At 35.1% G+C, this 16,002-nt stretch overlaps 1 protein-coding gene across 1 annotated transcript; it reads right to left on the bottom strand.

Annotated features, from left to right (window-relative positions):
- Window positions 1-2,542: 2,542 nt before the first annotated feature.
- LOC133173742 (translation factor Guf1, mitochondrial-like) lies at window positions 2,543-15,897 on the bottom strand. Its single transcript, XM_061308766.1, has 18 exons — window positions 15,708-15,897; window positions 15,105-15,156; window positions 11,342-11,450; window positions 11,116-11,264; window positions 10,721-10,801; window positions 10,311-10,472; window positions 9,107-9,171; window positions 8,879-8,991; window positions 8,476-8,566; window positions 6,901-7,030; window positions 5,633-5,742; window positions 5,382-5,509; window positions 4,241-4,311; window positions 3,905-4,006; window positions 3,662-3,795; window positions 3,238-3,283; window positions 2,913-3,125; window positions 2,543-2,685 (listed from the first exon to the last, which is right to left on the bottom strand). The coding sequence occupies exons 1-18, from the start codon at window positions 15,800-15,802 to the stop codon at window positions 2,557-2,559; spliced, it is 1,980 nt and encodes a 659-aa protein (XP_061164750.1). The 5' UTR covers window positions 15,803-15,897; the 3' UTR covers window positions 2,543-2,556.
- Between the last annotated feature and the right edge of the window lie 105 nt (window positions 15,898-16,002).

Below are 16,002 nucleotides of genomic sequence, written 5' to 3' on the forward strand. Positions count from 1 at the left end.
ACTCACCCGAGTAACCGCGGACTTGCTATTATTCGTAAGATTTTCCAACATTCATTTCCATAAAAATTTTGACCTCATTGTTACCCCCATCCTAGCTCCAAAGCGTCATGACTTCACCAAACTTGAATCAACACAACATGGAGGTTCTTCAGTATCAGTATGACTAACATGGCCTTGCTTTCTGGAGAAAAGATTTTTTCCTGCATATACGAGTATGTACAAGATTTATGTAGAATTTGACCAATGATGTTAGCTCCACCTTAATACCAAGGTCGATAATTTGAACACCTGAGTATTATAAGTTTCTATAGCTTTGGCTCCATCTAGCTCCGGGCCTAAAAAAAACTTAGATGAGCTTTCTTTCTGATCTCAGTCTCACTTTTGTAAAAGGAATAAATAGTGGGAAAATATTTGACCAACTTAGCCCACCATGGCATGACCCCTGGACCCAGGAGGCATCGACTTTTTATTTATGTACAGGGCCAGGTGCTCTTTATAATCATACAAAAAATTGAAATCAGAGAGCTACAGTTCTACAGCTGTTTGAATCCCCAATTGACATTAGCCTAGGGGGTCACTAAAACCAAACTTGAATCTGCATTATAACAGGATCCTTGCATATCAATATGACTTATCAATGCCCAGTGGTTCTTGGAAAGAAGATATTTACAAAATGTTTTCTTACTATAAGCATGTAAAATTTCAATCCCTTATACATGTAATGGCCCCAATTCATATTTTAGAAAATTTCCCCCGATTTCCACCATTTTGATCTCCAAGAGGAGCGTGTGGTCCTTCATTTGAACAAAGCTGAATTCCCTTCCCCCAATTCATGTTTTATGTCAATTTTGATTGAAATTGGCCTAGTGCTTCTAAAGAATTTGAAAATGTGAAAAGTTTACAGACATAGACACAGACGGATGTTTGCCAAACAACGGGTGATCAGAAAAGCACTTGAGCTTATAGCTAAGGTGAGCTAAAAACAAATCGGTTACATCTTTGGCTTGAAGTAGGATTTTTTAGACGGTACAGATATATGGGGCTGGCATTTTTTTTGGTCAGATTATTTACTTTCATACCAATGAAGGACAGATTACTTATTTCAAAGATAATAAGGGACATTATATACCCCCTACTTGAAAGGGGGATATAGAGTAATGGGGTGTCCGTTCTTCCGTCCGTAAAGCCTGGAGGTATCCATCCTTTATCCGCAACTCCTCCTATACCACTGCATAAATTCTAATGTGTCTTTTATAGAATGTTAATCATTTAGTGTCATTGTACACCTCCTATTTTATGTCTCGATCTGGCATAAATTGGTACGTGATGATGTCTGGTAGTAAATTTTATACCTGGTGAGGCGAAGCCAGATTTTAGTCAGTGCAATAGGAGGAGTTGCAGATAAGTGATGGGTACTCCAATATCATGGAAAGAATGGCAGTATCCAGGTTTTTTTATGGGAAGTGCCAAATATGTGCCAGAACAAAAAATAAAAGAGGTGCACAATGGCATTATATTAGATTGATTGATTGTATGTTGTTTAACGTCCCTCTCGAGAATTTTTCACTCATATGGAGACGCCACCATTTGCCGGTGGAGAGCTGCAAATTTTGTCCTATACTCGGCACTTACGGCCATTGAGCAGTGAGGGATCTTTTTCGTGCCAGCACCTACTGCGACACGGGACCTCGGTTTATACGGTCTCATCCGAAGGACCGGTCTCCACGTCCCACAGTGGGATTCGAACCCGCGACGTAAGGATCAACTCCTTACTTCGCGACTCTAGAGCAGACGCTCTAACCACTGCGCCACGCGGGCGACTGGCACTATATTAGAAACATTCTGTGAAAGTCACATTAGATTTTTATCAGTTCTATAGGAGGAGTTGTGGATAGGAGATGGGTGCCTCCAATATCATAGAAAGAATGGCAGTGTCCATGTTTTGCTATGGGAAACCCAAAATATCTGTCCGATCAGAACGAAAAATGAGAGGTGCACAATAGCACTTTGTAATAAAGATTCATTAAATTAATAAATTTCATTCAGTGGTATAGGAGTTGCGGATAAGAGAAGGGTACCTTCATCACTATATACCCCTCTAGTTAGTAGAATATGCCAGGGCATCAACGATAGTTTCCAACTATCGTTGATGTCCCTGACATACTCTACTAACTAGGCAGTGATTCCTTATATTTCCATTTCATTGTGGAATAAATTGTAAATTTAGATTTTAAAAATGTAGACTAAAAGATTTAAATTACACGAGGCCTCACATGTCAATTTCAATAGTCCCCGCCCACTGACGTCAAACACAAAGACAGCCGCACGAGATTTACATGCATATTAGGCCTCCTTAGCGTCAGACACAAAGACTGCCGCTCGAAAATTACATGCATATTAGGCCTTCTTAGCTCCTGACCTTTAGCTTAGCGAAATTTACATTCCGGTAGAATGATCAAGAAATCAACTCAACTAACTTTCAAAGAGATATCACAGAGAAAACAAATAGAAATGGAAATATTTTTGAAATTAAAAACAAACACAAATATGAACAGTTTATTTTTGTGTTAGAACCTTGATAAATACATCTTTTGGCACTTGTATGTTTCCCAGACTCCTCAGCTTCTTTTTGCCCTCGGCCTGTTTAGCTAGCAGTTTATTTCTCCTTGTCACATCACCTCCATACTATACAATATAATAATTTGGTTTACATAACAATTTTTTCTGTCATAAACACACGAAAAACAAACAACTGAAAAAAACCCCTAAACTCTAACATTCTAACCTCTATGACTGTGTTTCAAATGCAGAATATGAAAATCTATTTTCTAATATCATAAATATACATTTATCTGACAAAGGACATTTGCTTTAACAAACTTAGGAAAATCACTCCAGCTGCACACACTCACCAATTTTGCAGTAACATCCTTTCTATATGGGTTCACCACTTCAGTACAGATATGCTTATTGTTCACTTGACCTTTGATCTGAACTTTATATTGTTGCCTAGGAACTGCTTCCTGTAGACGAGCGCAGATTTTCCGACACATTTTTTGGGCATTAGAGGAATGGCACAGGAGGGTCATCTCTTCTACGTCAACATTGTTAATATTAAAACTAACCTGAAGATAAAATACTATTTGTATTTATTTTTATTTTCACCATATCAGTACCAACACTATTTATTTCCTATGATGAATTTTTTTTTTTTTACAGAATGCCATTATTTTATACCTTGCTCAAATTAGTTTCTTCATACCCATAGTCCTCATAATCAAAACTAAAACAGTAGAGGAAATTTCAGTTAAATACAAGTACAGTTAAAACTGTCTAATCTGACATGCACTGGAAGACAAATATGTGTCGGAATATAGACAGAGTATCTGATTGCACAGTGTACAGAACAAAGAAAACAGTAAAAGGGGGCAATGGAAATAAAGGTCAAAATTCACAGTGAAAGGTTACACAGGTTCTAGTATTAGTTTATACTACATGTACTATATATACAAACTTATTCTAGATCTGTGCAACATATGCATGTTCTGGTATTTACTTAACCTAGAATACCTATTTGAAATAATCAAATGAATTCTACTTTACTTTTGAGAATTATATTTTTCATGATTAATTGAAATATACTGGAATATTTGTTACTTACCTAGCATATCCTTTTGTTACAGACTTTAATTCATCAAAGAAGTTAATGAGAATCTCATTAAGAGGAAATATAACTTTGAGCATGACTCGAGAATTGTCTAAATAAGTCTGGTCTTCTGTCCGACCTCTTCTGTCCTACACAGATAAAACACAGTATACACTCAATCTATTATATAGCCTCAATACACAGCATATATAATAAACACTGGGAAAAAAAATTCAAAAATGAAATAGATCTCTGTACCGATATTAATGCCTGGACTTCTCCAATGTAAACATCAGGATAAACTATAGTGGCTCGCACCATTGGTTCAAAGTACTGAGAAATAATTGTTTGATCTGGAAGCTAAAAATATTAACAGAGCACAACAATGAACACAGAAATCTGATTTAAATATGTAAACTGAAGTACAGGTAAACTTCGTTATCTCGACATCGACGGGACCATCGGAAAATGTCGAGATATCCGAGGTGTCGAGATATCAGAGTTGAGACTTGACGTCCAAGATTTCACTGCATAACCAAACACATACATGTGTATAAGCTTATTATACGTACTAAAAATCTCCAATATACATACCTTGCATGGATTGAGGACCACAACTTCTTCACCTTTATATTTCTTTATATTTTTAGCACCTATTATACGAACTAAAAAGAAAACATAATGCTAGATACATAATACATAGGTTAAATTCATTCAACTTTTTGCAAAATTTTCTTGTATCAATGCAATCAATGCAATCCTTAGAAATATTTTCATACTAGACGACAGCTGTTTATTTACCTTTGTAAGGTACATGTATGTTTGGAGCTGTTTATTTACCTTTGTAAGGTATGTTTAGAGCTGTTTATTTACCTTTGTAAGGTATGTTTGGAGCTGTTTATTTACCTTTGTAAGGTATGTTTAGAGCTGTGACTTACCTTTGTAAAGTATGTTTGGAGCTGTTTATTTACCTTTGTAAGGTGTGTTTGGAGTTGTTTATTTACCTTTGTAAGGTATGTTTAGAGCTGTTTATTTACCTTTGTAAGGTATGTTTGGAGCTGTTTATTTACCTTTGAAAGGTGTGATTGGAGCTGTTTATTTACCTTTGTAAGGTATGTTAAGAGCTGTTTATTTACCTTTGTAAGGTATGTTTGGAGCTGTTTATTTACCTTTGTAAGGTATATTAGGAGCTGTTTATTTACCTTTGTAAGGTATATTTGGAGCTGTTTATTTACCTTTGTGAGGTGTGTTTGGGAGCTGTTTATTTACCTTTTTAAGGTGTGTTTAGAGCTGTTTATTTACCTTTGTAAAGTATGTTTGGAGCTGTTTATTTACCTTTGTAAGGTATATTTGGAGCTGTTTATTTACCTTTGTAAGGTATGTTTAAAGCTGTTTATTTACCTTTGTAAGATATGTTTGGAGCTGTTTATTTACCTTTTTAAGGTGCACGTGAGTTTGGAGCTGTTTATTTACCTTTGTAAGGTATGTTTGGAGCTGATATTTACCTTTGTAAGGTGAGTTTGGAGCTGTTTTTTTTACCTTTGTAAGGTATATTTGGAGCTGTTTATTTACCTTTGCAAGGTATGTTTGGAGCTGTTTATTTACCTTTGTAAGGTGAGTTTGGAGCTGTTATTTACCTTTGTAAGGTATGTTTGGAGCTGTTTATTTACCTTTGTAAGGTGAGTTTGGAGCTGTTATTTACCTTTGTAAGGTATGTTTGGAGCTGTTTATTTACCTTTGTAAGGTATATTTGGAGCTGTTATTATAACACTAGCATCAAACTCCTGTTCCAGCCTCATTTTGAACACATCCATATGAAGGAGGCCTAAAAACCCAAGGCGCCATCCCACCCCAAGGGCAGCACTGCACAAAATAAAAAGAAAGGGAATGGTTTTGATTAATTATGTTCAATATAAAATATATTTAATATTCACTAGCTTTTAAAAAGAATAAGCAAATACAAAACTTCCTTTTTGAATACAGTACCTAGAGTCCTGGGCCACACTGACACTGGAATCATTAAATGTGAGCTTAGTGATGGATTCCCGTAACTTTATGTATTGTGACTGATCTATTGGATAAATTCCTGCAAATACCTGAAACAAATCAATCTCAATTACAATCACCTCATATCATAAGAAACCTTTCATAAATCAAGATTAATTAAATGTATGCACTGATCGATCAATTATGTTTCAAAATTGTCAGATAAATACGTATTACATTATAAAGATCATCTCTACATTGTTGGGAAAAAGTAGCACAAAAATTATTTTTTAAAACAAGCTTGACACTTAAATACAATCATGCCTCATTAATCCCGATGCTTTAGTTCTTGAGCAAATCACCTTGACTAATGAAGTATCTAGATTACAGATATATACTTTTTATAATTGGTGGATATAAATGTCGTTCACCACAAATTTCATACAGAGTGGGCAGGGTCTGGTTTATTGGCGTTCAGATTACTGACACCAGAGTTTCCGAAAACCAATTATTTCTATCAGTCATTCGGACTGATGACTTTATGTTTTCTACCAGTCCGAAGCGAATTCTATCAGTCCGAACAAATTTTAGTATATTTCATGTTGTAATTAAAAAGAAAATGGCATTGGTTTATAGTACTCAAAGTGAGTGTGTAAACCTTTCCGCGGATCATTACAACACCGATTGTGAGACCAAGGGTATGCAATTAAAAAGTTCAAGCACTAGCCCACGGGCGAATGGCAGCAATAAAGTCACTAGCCCCAAGTAAAATGTTGCTAACCGAAAGGGGTGTGTGTGTGTGTGGGGGGGGGGGGGGTGACAACTAATGTGAAAAAAATAGTTTATTGTTGAAAAAGTTAGGGTCTTAAGGTCATCCTTTTTAAAATCAAAAGCATGCTGCCTGGAATTTTTTTCATTTATTGGGAATTTAATAGCAAAGAATGAGTGAAAATACCAGTAGTGCTTGTCATGTATCACATTGGTAGTTTCACGTTTAATAGCCCAAGGGGCTATCTTCGTGCAGAAAACTACTAGCCCGACCCCAAAAAATGGTAGCCCTTGGTGTCGAGCGATCCTGGAGACATCGCAATAGAGATCAGAGTACAATTAGTTTAGAATAATCTAACTGTGTCTCAAGACAACAATCGGTCACGCGGACCGGTAGTATAGCCCATTGCATCGGACATTTCGATTTTCTATCGGTTTTGCCGGTAGGACCGATGGTTTTCGGAAACTCTGTGACACTTTACTGTATTTGGTTCACCTACCATAGGTTTAGCTGGCCTGAAACCTGGGAGTGGATCTACAGGAGTGGATTTATGATACATTGTGTCACCAACAAGTGTTCCTGTGCTACTTTTTACATTGGCAATCACATAACCGGCCTGTCCTGCTAACCTACATAAAAAAATCATCACATAACCAACCTGTCCTGCTAACCTACATAAATAAACAACATGAGGCCCAAGTGCATTGAATACCTGATAAATTGTACAACCTATCACTTCTATTTGAAGCCTATAAGTATCCTGTATAGCTGTATAGTTAGATAAATCCTTGAAATTCCAAAAGTAGGTCATCATGACCTACATTTTGGTTAAAACACTCTGAGAACCCAGGATGGATCAACTGACAAAGTGTGATGATTCAAAGCGACTTATTATCTTAAATATTCAGAGATAGCCATGAGATTATGAGATTCCAAAAGTAGGTCATAGTGATAAACATTACAGTGGTAAACATACATGTAGACCCCAAAATGCCTCAACTGACTAAGTTTGATGATTTTAAGACTCTTATTATTTTAGATATTGCCTTGAAATTCCAAAAGTAGGACACTGTGACCTACTTTTTAGTATACACATTCTGAGGACCCATTACACATCAACTGATAAAGTTTGATGATTGTTAGCCAATTAGTATCTGAAATATTTAAATATTGCCACAAAATTTCAAAAGTAGGTCAGAGTGACATACTTTTCAGATGACGTTCTCTGAAGACCCAAAATGCATCAACTGACAAAGTTGGATGATTCTTAGCCAATTAAGACCTGAGATATTTAAATATAGCCATAAAATTTCAAAAGTAGGTAACTGTGACCTACTTTCTGGTTGAAGTTCTCCGAGGACCCAAGATGCATCAATTGACAAAGCTTGATGATTCTCATCCAATTAGTACCTGAGATATTTAAATAGAGTCTTAAAATTTCAAAAGTAGGTCATGGTGACCTATATGTACTTTTTGGTTGACATTCTCCGAAGACCCAAGATGCATCAAATGACAAAGTTTGATGATTCTAAGCCAATAAGAACCTGTGATTTTTATATATATAGCCATAAAATTTCAAAAGTAGGTCACAACCACATTTTGGTTGACATTTTCCCAGGACCCAAAATGCATTAACTGACAAAGATTAATGATTCTAAGCCAATTAGGACCAGAAATATTCACCATGACCTACTTTTGGGTTGATGTTCTCCGAAAACCCAAGATGCATCAACTGACAAAGTTTGATGATTCTAAGCCAGTAAGTACCTGAGATATTTAAATATAGCCATAAAATTTTAAAAGTAGGTCAAGGTGACCTACTATTTAGTTGACAAAAATATTCAAGATTCAAGACCTTGGGCAGACATATGAGAAATTTACCAAAAATTTCCAATCCTAAATCTGAAACAAAATATAAGGTATACCTCACTGCTTCTAGGGCAAATTCAATCTATGAATCTCTACCCAAAGAAAGTGCATACTATTCAGTGAATATATATTCAAGCATAGCAAAATATTAATACCTGTCAGAGATAATATGGGTTTAAATTTCAAGTGATTTTAAAGCATTTACAGTATATTTGTAGGAGTTTGCTCTGGATGAAGAATTCCAACTTCCTGAATGTCAAAGCTTTTCTGAGCATGATGGAATGTTACTTTATCACCTGAAACATAAGCAAGATCAAAACTTTATATCTGCAGAGATATCCACATGGTGGACAGACACATCACATGCCTGCATGTATCAAACTAATTACAATCTCCTCATCATTACAAATTATGTATATCTATACATGAATTACTAGAAGCATAATTATGTTTTTCTTTATCAAGCACTAGGAAGTGAACATGCAAACCCAAAACTTTAAAGGAAGCAAAAATAAGACTGATTTTTTTCCCACCTGTAAAGTAACTTAATCACTAAAGCAAACACATCAAAAATGAATTTGGCTGAAGTATGCAAAGATTTTTTCTACCTTTCATAACAACTCCATCCTTGACTGCTACATTACATATAATTCCTTTAAACTTATCAAACCAAGAGTCATACACTAAAGCCTTAAAGGGCTTTTTCTGATCAGCTGGTGGGCTAAAAAAAACAATTATGCCAAAACAAAAAGATATATAGTCTTGAATGGCATTTTCAAAAAACAGAATGTATAATGAAAATATCTTTTGGTGAAGAAATTAAATGAATAGCTTACGGGGGTATTCTCTTTATCACAGCTTCTAAAACTTCAGCCACGCCAATTCCCAATTTTGCTGAAATCTGAACAAATACAAAAAAGATAAAAAAAATACTCAGAACTCTACCATTTTCAGAAGTAAAACTTGTAGCTAAACAGCTACATGTATGTAGAAACTAGAAATATGTCCATATGACATGAATGCCCCGCCGAGGGTATATGAGTAATGCAACATGAAAATTGGTATTAGTGTATGAAATTTGATGAGAATATCTTGAACAGTTTCTTTAAAATTGAAATTGAAATCTAAAAAGTTTGACATAAATGATAAATTCTCACCAAATTAAGTGCATAAGCTTACATAAATATATCTTAAATGGTTTCTTTAAAATTGAGCAAAATGCAAATTTAAGAAAAATGAGGTCGAGGTCCCAGAAAAGTTCAAGGTCAAACGTTTTTGATGCAGTTGAATAGTTCTCATAAATAATAAATACGTATCAGCATATTAAGTTTGATAAGAATATTTTGAATGGTTTATTTAAAACTGAGCTAAACACTAATTTAAAATAAATGAAGTTAAGGTCAAAGGAAAGGTCAAGGTCAAAAAATGTTGATGCAGTTGAAAAGGTTACATCAGTATGTATTAGCATATGGAATTTGATAAAAAATATTATGAATGGTTTCTTTAAAACTGAGCTAAACACTAATTTAAGAAAACTGAGGTCAAGGTCAAAGGAAAGGTCAGGGTCAAAAAATATTGATGCAGTTGAACAGCTCTCATCAGTATGTATCAGCATATGTTTGACACTAATTTAAGAAAAGTGAGGTGAAGGTCAAAGGAAAGATCAAGGTCAAAGAATGTTGATGCAGTTGATTAGCTCTTATCAGTGTGTATCAGCATATGAAGTTTGATAACACTATCTTGAATGGTATCTTTAAAACTGAGCTAAACACTAATTTAAGAAATGTGAGGTCAAGGTCAAAAGAAAGGTCAAGGTCAAAAAATGTTGATGCAGTTGATTAGCTCTCATCAATATCTATCAGCATATAAAGTTTGATAAAATATCTTGGATGAAACTGAGCTTTGAACAGAACTAAACGCAAAGTGTGACGGAAGGACAGACGGAAGGACAGAAGGACGGAAGGACAGAAGACAAACACTATATGCCCCAGCCATATTCATGGCGGGGCATAAAAAACTAACTGATGATATAAACCAAACCTTTAGAATTTCCTCATCAGTGACAGGATAAAGATTTTGAATTTGTTTAGAAACCACCTCTGGGTTAGCTCCCTTTAAGTCTATTTTGTTTAATACTGGTATGAGTTCTAGTCCTGCTTCTATTGCCAGGTACATGTTGGCCACTGTTTGAGCCTGCACTCCCTATGATAACATAAAAATGGATCAACTCATTGCTGTACATATATTTTACAGGGAAAAAAATTAAGAAACATTTCTTTTTACAACTAACAAGAAAAATGTTCAAAAAACAAAAAAATAAAAACATCAAACACATAAATAAAAAAAGATTTGTTATAAACACAGTTCTAGGTTTGAAGTTCCCAAAAATACTGCAGTTCATGCAGCATATAGAGAATTGATAAAGGAAGATACTGGACAGGGATTGTTACCTGGTTAGCATCTACTAAGAGAATAACTCCTTGGCATGCAGAAAGTGATCTGGAAACCTCGTAGCTGAAATCTACATGACCCTACAGATATTTAAAAAAACATTCCATATCTAAAAAATTGATCAATCATGGAAAAATATCATTGTCTACATAAAATATTAAACATTTCAACTATTTCGATTTCTTTTTTTTATGAAAAAGTATATGGCAACTGTACAAGATTTTGTTTTTGATTAAAAGGTAACTCCTGAGCAGAATTTCATTGATATACAATGTGTGACGGAAATTTATCAAAGAGGAGTGTTTGAAGAGTGACTAGCAGATTACAGTCAGATGTCAATGTACCTTTTTAAAGAAATCCTATTTTTGAGTTACTTTTACGTGCATGTACTTACTGGGGTGTCCACAAGATTGAGGAGGTAGGTGAGACCTTCCACATCATAAAAGAGACTGGCTGACTGAGCCTTGACCGTGATTCCACGCTCCCTCTCCACCTGTAGTTTGTCCAATACCTGCTCATTCTTCTGGTTCTCAGGTATCACACCTAATGTAAAGGGAATACATCACTTAGAATTCGTCTTACTTTGGGTAATTAATAAGTGACTTCATGTAAAAATTTACCTGTGATTTCCAGCATCCTATCTGCCAAGGTACTTTTTCCATGGTCAATGTGAGCAATAATGCAGAAATTTCTTATTCTCTCAGGTGGAAAATCAATTAAAGATATATTCTGCAACAATAATGATGAATTTTGTGGAAAAAAAAGTTTAATTTCACTTTACAAGAGGCCCAAGGGCCTTAACGGTCACCTGAGTATAATACAACAATTTAGAAGTTAAATACACTGATAGATGAAGCTTTGTTGCCCTAAAGCAAGAGAAGTAGGAAGATCAGGATCAACAAAATAATTAGTCTAGTATTCAGTATCAACTCATAAATTAAGTTCTAATTTGTCCCCCACTTAACACTATCATCATGCAGACTATTATTTAACAAACTATTAGTGCTTCTGTTCTATTTTTAAACCCATATTAAAACCCTCTAGTATTGACCTCTCTTATGGTCTTTGAAGAACTTTTAATAAGATAAGTTATTTTTGTCTCATTTTTATTTATCTATTACCTACAGGTCTACCTGATTATCAAAACTAAGAAAGTACTTTTTTAATTATACGATAAACATTCTTGCATAATTATCTTATTCTATTAACCTTTCAAATACATTATTTACAGTGATTAATTATCAAAGGTGAATGGAAAAGGGGAATAACTTCTCTCAGTAGAATACAAATTAATAGAGCCCTGCCCAGGACCAGAATGCTTAGACAAATGGTCCAGATGTTTAAAAATCTGGTAGAAATACGCTTACTCATATCATTTAAACTTTTACTCAGTTTGCTTCCGATATGCCCAGAAGCAGAGAAGAATTTCACAGGTACAATGCATTTTCACTACAGATTCAACAAAGCCTTACCCTAACACCAGAACCCCTGACCCTGGTGCCATGAAATTCACAATTTTTGAAAAGGCATCCTTATGCATCATAACCATGCACTTAGTTTGTTTTAATAATACCCAGGAGCAGAGAAGAAGATTTTCAAAGAATTAATGCATTTTCACTATATAATCAATAGAGCCCCACCTTAACACCAGAACCCCTGACCCAGGGGCCATGGCTTTCACAATTCTAGAAGAGGCCCACCTTTTCATCATAACTATGTACTTAGTTTATCACCTTAATGCCCAGGAGCAGAGGAGAAGATTTTCAAAGAATTAATGCATTTTCACTATATAGTTGATAGAGCCCCACCCTAACACCAGAACCCCTGACCCTGGGGCCATGAAATTCACAATTTTGGAAGAGGTACTCTTGCTCATCATAACTATTTACTTAGTTACTTTATTAAATACCCAGAAGCAGAGAAGAAGATTTTCAAAGAATTAATGCATTTTCACTATATAATCAATAGAGCCCCGCCCTAACACCAGAACCCCTGACCCTGGGGCCATGAAATTCACAATTTTTGAAAAGGCACTTTTGCTCATCATAACTATGTACTTAGTTACTTTATTTAATACCCAGGAGCAAAGAAGAAGATTTTCAAAGAATTAATGTTTTTTCACTATATAATCTATATAGCCCTGCCCTAACACCAGAACCCCTGACCCTGGGGCCATGAATTTCACAATTTTGGTAGAGGGCTCAATGCTTATTACAATGATGCCAACAGTTTGACTGCTTGGTGTCCAGGAGTAAAGAAGAAGATTTTTAAAGATTGCATTATTTTTGGTGGTTTTAGCCTCACCCCTCAGGCCCCAGGGGGGCAGGGACCATGAAATTCATAATTTTTGTTCCCCTTCACCCATAGATGCTATATACCAAATTTGGTTGAAATTGGTTGGGCGGTTCTAGAGAAGAAGTTAACCAGAAGTCTCTGATGAGACTGTAGCTCTACTGGTCTGTACATATACATGTAACAAAGAAAAAGTAGCACTTGGATTTGAAACTTTCCAACATGCAGCAATAAATAGAATTATGTATCTTAATATAGTCTACTTGTGTGCCAAGTTAAATTGAAATCAGATCAAAACTGTAGGAGGAGTAGCATTTTAAAAGAAATTCACAGAAATTTCTATTTTTAGTAACCATGGCAACATCGTTCATCCAAATCAAAAACTGATGCTCTTAATTATGTATCTTAGTGTAGTCTACTTGTATGCCAAGTTATATTGAAATCAGATCAAAATTGTGGAAGGAGTAGCATTTTAAATGAATTTCACAGAAATTTCTATTTTTCGTAACCATGGCAACACCGTTCATCCAAATCAAAAACCGATGCACTAAATTATGTATCTTAGTGTAGTCTACTTGTGTGCCAAGTTATATTGAAATCGGACCAAAACTGTAGGAGGAGTAGCGTTTTAAAGAAATTTCACAGAAATTTCTATTTTTAGTAACCATGGCAACACCGTCCATCGAAATCAAAAACCGATGCACTAAATTATGTATCTTAGTGTAGTCTACTTGTGTGCCAAGTTATATTGAAATCGGACCAAAACTGTTGGAGGAGTAGTGTTTTAAAGAAATTTCACAGAATTTCTATTATTAGTAACCATGGCAACACCGTCCATCGAAATCAAAAACCGATGCACTAAATTATGTATCTTAGTGTAGTCTACTTGTGTGCCAAGTTATATTGAAATTGGACCAAAACTGTAGGAGGAGTAGCGTTTTAAAGAAATTTCACAGAAATTTCTATTTTTAGTAACCATGGCAACACCGTCCATCGAAATCAAAAACCGATGCACTAAATTATGTATCTTAGTGTAGTCTACTTGTGTGCCAAGTTATATTGAAATTGGACCAAAACTGTAGGAGGAGTAGCGTTTTAAAGGAATTTCACAGAAATTTCTATTTTTAGTAACCATGGCAACACCGTCCATCGAAATCAAAAACCGATGCACTAAATTATGTATCTTAGTGTAGGCTACTTGTGTGCCAAGTTATATTGAAATCGGACCAAAACTGTAGGAGGAGTAGCGTTTTAAAGAAATTTCACAGAAATTTCTATTTTTAGTAACCATGGCAACACCGTCCATCGAAATCAAAAACCGATGCACTAAATTATGTATCTTAGTGTAGTCTACTTGTGTGCCAAGTTATATTGAAATCGGACCAAACTGTAGGAGGAGTAGTGTTTTGAAAAATTGTTTACAGACAGACGGACAGACAGACAGACAGACAGACAGACAGACGGACGGACGACGGACACCTTACTATCGCATAAGCTCTTCTGGTCTCTGACCAGTAGAGCTAAAAATGTTCAAAAGTTAACGCACGACGGACGATGACGGACGATAGCAATAGGTCACCTGAGTGACTCAGGTGACCTAAAAAGTCAATTGCATCAAAACTAAGATCAGGTCTCATAGGTACAGTATTTGTCATTAAATTCAACCCTGGAAATCTGGTAAACATGACCCTGTTGTGAAAATAAGCATCCCATCAAAATAAACCAACACAATGTACAATACATGTATAAGCAATGTGTAGTCATAAAATTACCTAGTGAATTCTTTATAAAATCCTGATATACCATGGGTTGTTACATAGTCATTAAATAAAGGTATTTTAATTATTCAGAATGCAATTACTCAGGTAAAAATTATGAGTTGAGTTATAACAGATTACAACAGTTGAGTGTGGTCATTAAACACAAACACTAAATGGAACGTTTCCAACACATCATGCCCAACTAAATTTTTGAACAAAATTTCAAAGTTTGTTCATGGACCTGAAATTACATTAACAAGTACACTCAAATGAATTAAAATGAAAGTTAATTTAATTTGATTCATTTCAAAGTTTTCTTATGCCAGCTAACCTCAGATTTTCTACTTTTGGTGCTGTATGATCTCCATATGCCCACTGTGACCCTGCAAAATATAAATGGATATAAACCTAATCTTTGAAACACCCATCCTCACAATGTAACGTCAGGGGTCCTGACTCCATTCATGGACCACTCAGGACCCCTGAAGTTGTGGCCAGGATGTAAAATATTTTAAATACATATTTAAAGAATGAATTATTAATACCAAAGTCAATAAAAAAAATTGCTAAGAAACAAAGTCTAGAGATATCTGACATTACATGTAACTTGGAACCATTGCTGACCCAACTCAACCATAGTGCCTTCTAGCTACATAATGTTAGTCATATTAAAATAGCATGTAGTGAGAAAATTTCAACAGTTGCAGACCTTCCTATCCCTAACAATTGTATTCCGTAGCTTTCTACTAAATTTGTCTGCAAGATTTGACTTTTATGCAGCAGATTTTCTACTTTCAAGGGAGAGTAGGCAGGTCTACAGTAGGCAAATTCGGTAACGATATCATTATAATATTTTTTTTTTAAACCAAATGAGAGAACTGAATTTTTGTAACGAATTACTGCGACAAATAGATGTAGGATAAAACAGACTCACCCTTTTGAATGTAATCTTTGTGACTGTACTTGGAGGAAATTCAAGTTAAACAATGCATTAGATGTTTTCAATAATTTTTGACAATGCTTAAACATGTCTATATAAAAGCAGTAAGATTACCGGCAAATGGTATTTATAGTAAAAGAAATAATGTCACAACACATCTCTTACGCAGAAGTCAATTCAACAAAACAAAAACTGGCATGCTAGACTAAAGTGAAACTGAAAGCGAAACTACCGAAGCCGGTGTAAATTATATTCGTTCTTAGAGTAGTCGAACCTCGCAATTTAAAGT

The sequence above is a fragment of the Saccostrea echinata genome, unplaced genomic scaffold (assembly GCF_033153115.1).
Source record: "Saccostrea echinata isolate AGI-Se365-2 ecotype Australia unplaced genomic scaffold, CSIRO_AGI_Sech_v1 ptg000056l, whole genome shotgun sequence".
Taxonomy (NCBI): domain Eukaryota; kingdom Metazoa; phylum Mollusca; class Bivalvia; order Ostreida; family Ostreidae; genus Saccostrea; species Saccostrea echinata.

What these genes read in the sequence shown, in the direction of transcription:
- LOC133173742 (XM_061308766.1), bottom strand. Translation starts at nt 15,802, where the DNA reads ATGTTTAAGCATTGTCAAAAATTATTGAAAACATCTAATGCATTGTTT. An exon ending in GTGATAAAGAGAATACCCCC is followed by an intron (nt 8,992 to 9,106) that starts GTAAGCTATTCA and finishes TGTTTTTTTTAG; the next exon opens with CCCACCAGCTGATCAGAAAA. An exon ending in TCCAAATATACCTTACAAAG is followed by an intron (nt 4,312 to 5,381) that starts GTAAATAAACAG and finishes TTTTCTTTTTAG; the next exon opens with TTCGTATAATAGGTGCTAAA.